The sequence below is a fragment of the Poecilia reticulata genome, linkage group LG10 (genome assembly GCF_000633615.1).
Source record: "Poecilia reticulata strain Guanapo linkage group LG10, Guppy_female_1.0+MT, whole genome shotgun sequence".
Lineage (NCBI taxonomy): Eukaryota > Metazoa > Chordata > Actinopteri > Cyprinodontiformes > Poeciliidae > Poecilia > Poecilia reticulata.
The window spans coordinates 31962604-31965491 of NC_024340.1; the positions used below are offsets into that span (position 1 = coordinate 31962604).

General features: G+C 41.7%; 1 protein-coding gene across 1 annotated transcript in view; it reads left to right on the plus strand.

Moving 5' to 3' along the window:
• Nucleotides 1–2888, plus strand: part of slit3 (slit homolog 3 (Drosophila)) — a 222596-nt gene that overhangs the window by 151043 nt on the left and 68665 nt on the right. Inside the window, 2 exon segments of the mRNA XM_017307210.1 lie at nucleotides 1378–1390; nucleotides 2416–2522. Of these exon segments, the coding sequence (XP_017162699.1) occupies nucleotides 1378–1390; nucleotides 2416–2522 (120 nt within the window).

Consider the following 2888-nt stretch of genomic DNA (forward strand, 5'->3'; position numbering starts at 1 on the left):
TGTTGTTGTTCCTGTTGTTGTTGTTGCTGTTGTTGTTGTTACTGTTGTTGTTGTTGTTGTTGTTCCTGTTGTTGCCGTTGTTGTTCTTCCTGTTGTTGTTGCCGTTGTTGTTGTTGTTGTTGTTGTTGTTCCTGTTGTTGTTGCCGTTGTTGTTGTTCCTGTTGTTGTTGCCGTTGTTGTTCCTGTTGTTGCCGTTGTTGTTGTTCCTGTTGCTGTTGCAACAGAAACTCTGGGTTTTTACTCTGAGGTTGTTTTTGATTTAGTTTTATGTTTCCAGTGTTTTAATAAACCTGGTGGAGCAAAACGAATAAAAATATCCAGAAATAAACTTGATATTAAACCATGTGGACAGCAAAGAACAGGTTTTATCGTCTGATGATTATTTTTGCTCTCATTTTTTAGCTAAATTGAAACATTTCTTTTTATGAGTAAAACTAAAATATGGGGAAAAAAATCAGACATTGTTCAATAAATAATTTTTCATTTTAATCTTCCCATTGTGAACTGCAAAACATTAAACTAGATTTTATTAACAGATTCATTAAATTGTTCTAATTTAACATGTTAGTGTCGTTTCCTCATGTTTGCATTATAAGAGACATGTTAGCGTGTTAGCATGTTAGCATGTTAGCAGCTTGTTCCAGTCTGTCAGTATCATCCCAGAGGGAATTATCTTCTCCACGTCTTTGCATGAAAACTACAGGAAATCAATACGGGGAGTGTTTCTCCAGCACACACAGCGCTGTGTGTGTGTGTGTCAGTGTGTGTGTGTGTGTGTGTGTGTGTATGTCAGTGTGTGTGTGTGTACTCTTGCGTATGTGGTAATGACAGACGGCGGTGTTGTTCATTCCTGTCCGGGTCGATATGACGACTGAGACGCTGCAGATCGCGCCCGGCTGCAGCCGCTGACAGCAGAGACGCTGTCTGGAGGAAAACAGATTAAATGAGTTCATGTTCATGTTTTTGGACCCAAACGCTGAAACAGGACGGAAAATCAGGAACTTTTTAAACAGAGATTCTGCAGCAGAACTGTGAAACTGGATCCTTCCGTTCTCACATCCTGCTAACTTTGGAGAAAAAGGAAAATGCATTTCAGATTTTCAGATGTTTTTGTCTGACAACCTGAAGGTTGTGGGTTCAACTCCTCACCAGCTCTGGCTCCTAGTTACTCCAGTTTCATCCCACCATCTGAAAACCCTGGAAAGCTGGGAAATTTAACTCCGCCTGTGACAAGCCTTGGTGTTCCTCAGGGATGCTGCATTGGGCTAGGTCTTTTAAAACGGTTTTCTTGCTTCCTTTGGGTTGAATCTTGCCTCAGTACGATATTTTGCAGATGACATACAGATTTCCATGAGTTCTGGTAAAAAACACTTGAAGCTGCATTGAAGAGGTGAAGTTGAGCTGAAATCTTTCTGAGATAAACATGTTCACTCCTCCAAACATCTAAATCTAAACATTATTGCAGTATTTTCCATTTCGCCTCATACAGCAGCTGCCATGCTGGATTTTAGTTTCTTGACCCACATGCAGGTTCACACATAAAACCAGAGAGTACTGATCAGTGAAAGTTTAATGGAGGTTCTTTCCAAAAATAAAATCAGATTGTGCTCCAGGGAACGGGTCGGCAGGTCAGCTCGGGTTCTGTTTGGAGACGGGAGATATTGGTAGAGACCGGAGTTTGAGACATCTTGATTGGTTTAGAGGGATACGCTTACTGTCGGATGGCGGTTGCGCGGAGAGGAAAGGCGAGGATCCGGGAGCGTTCTGAAGACCAATGATGGAGAGCGGCAGGCGGAGATGTTCGGTCTGGGCAGGGAGCATCTCAAAGTCCGGACCGGTTCCAGCAGCCCGTCTGGATCTGAGCGAAGACAAAATATTACTTGAACATCCGTAACATGATCTTTGGACCAACAAGTGGGACCGTTGAGCGATGAGTGACTGCTCACTGCTTCTTAAAGGTCCACCAGCCAATCAGCTGCCGGTGCGCCAGCCAGTCAGAACTCTGCCCCGAAGATCCTCTATAGGAAAGAGCACTCACACCAACCCGAATCCTAACAGCAGCAGTTTCAGTTTCCAGTCTGTCCTCCATTGTTCATGCTGGTTTAATCTAACATGGCAGCTCTGAAAATGAAAGTAATTCTTTTTTATTGCATCTTTATTGATTTTATGTCTCTCTGATATGTTTGCCTCTTTTTAGCGGTTTATTGTACGACAGTTGGTCAAGTCCTGGTTTTTATTTTTCTTTATAAATTGAATTATAAAGTTGAAAGAAGTTGCACTGAACTGATTGGAGGTTCTCAATCTGAACCTGATGGAGTTAAACAAACTGCAGAGTTTGAATAAAATGAGGCCTGTTCTGTTGATTTAAATTAAATAAACTGAACAGTTTTAAACATCTGAAAAATAAACATAAAGTGATTATTCACCGTCCTGTCTCTTCTGTCCTGCAGCACCCTCAACAACAACAACATCACCCTCATCCCGCTGTCCAGCTTCAATCACATGCCCAAGCTCCGGACGCTGTGAGTAGCACACACACACACACACACACACTCCAACACACACACTCCAACACACACACAGACACTTTTTTTTCTAAATGAGCTTTATTCGACAGTTGAGTAACTCTTCAGATTGTAAAACTTGGTTTGATCTACTGTATTTTATTTTGGGGTGTCACACTGAATACAAGTGCACACCACACTTTTCAGATTTTTATTTGAGAATAATTTTTTTTCTAAACCATGTTTCATTTATCAGTTTTGCCTGGATTTCTCTTTGAGGAACAAACAGCAGTGTGTGTGTGACTGTAACTGTGTGTGTGTGTGTGTAACTGTGTGTGTGTGTGTGACTGTAACTGTGTGTGTGACTGTAACTGTGTGTGTGTG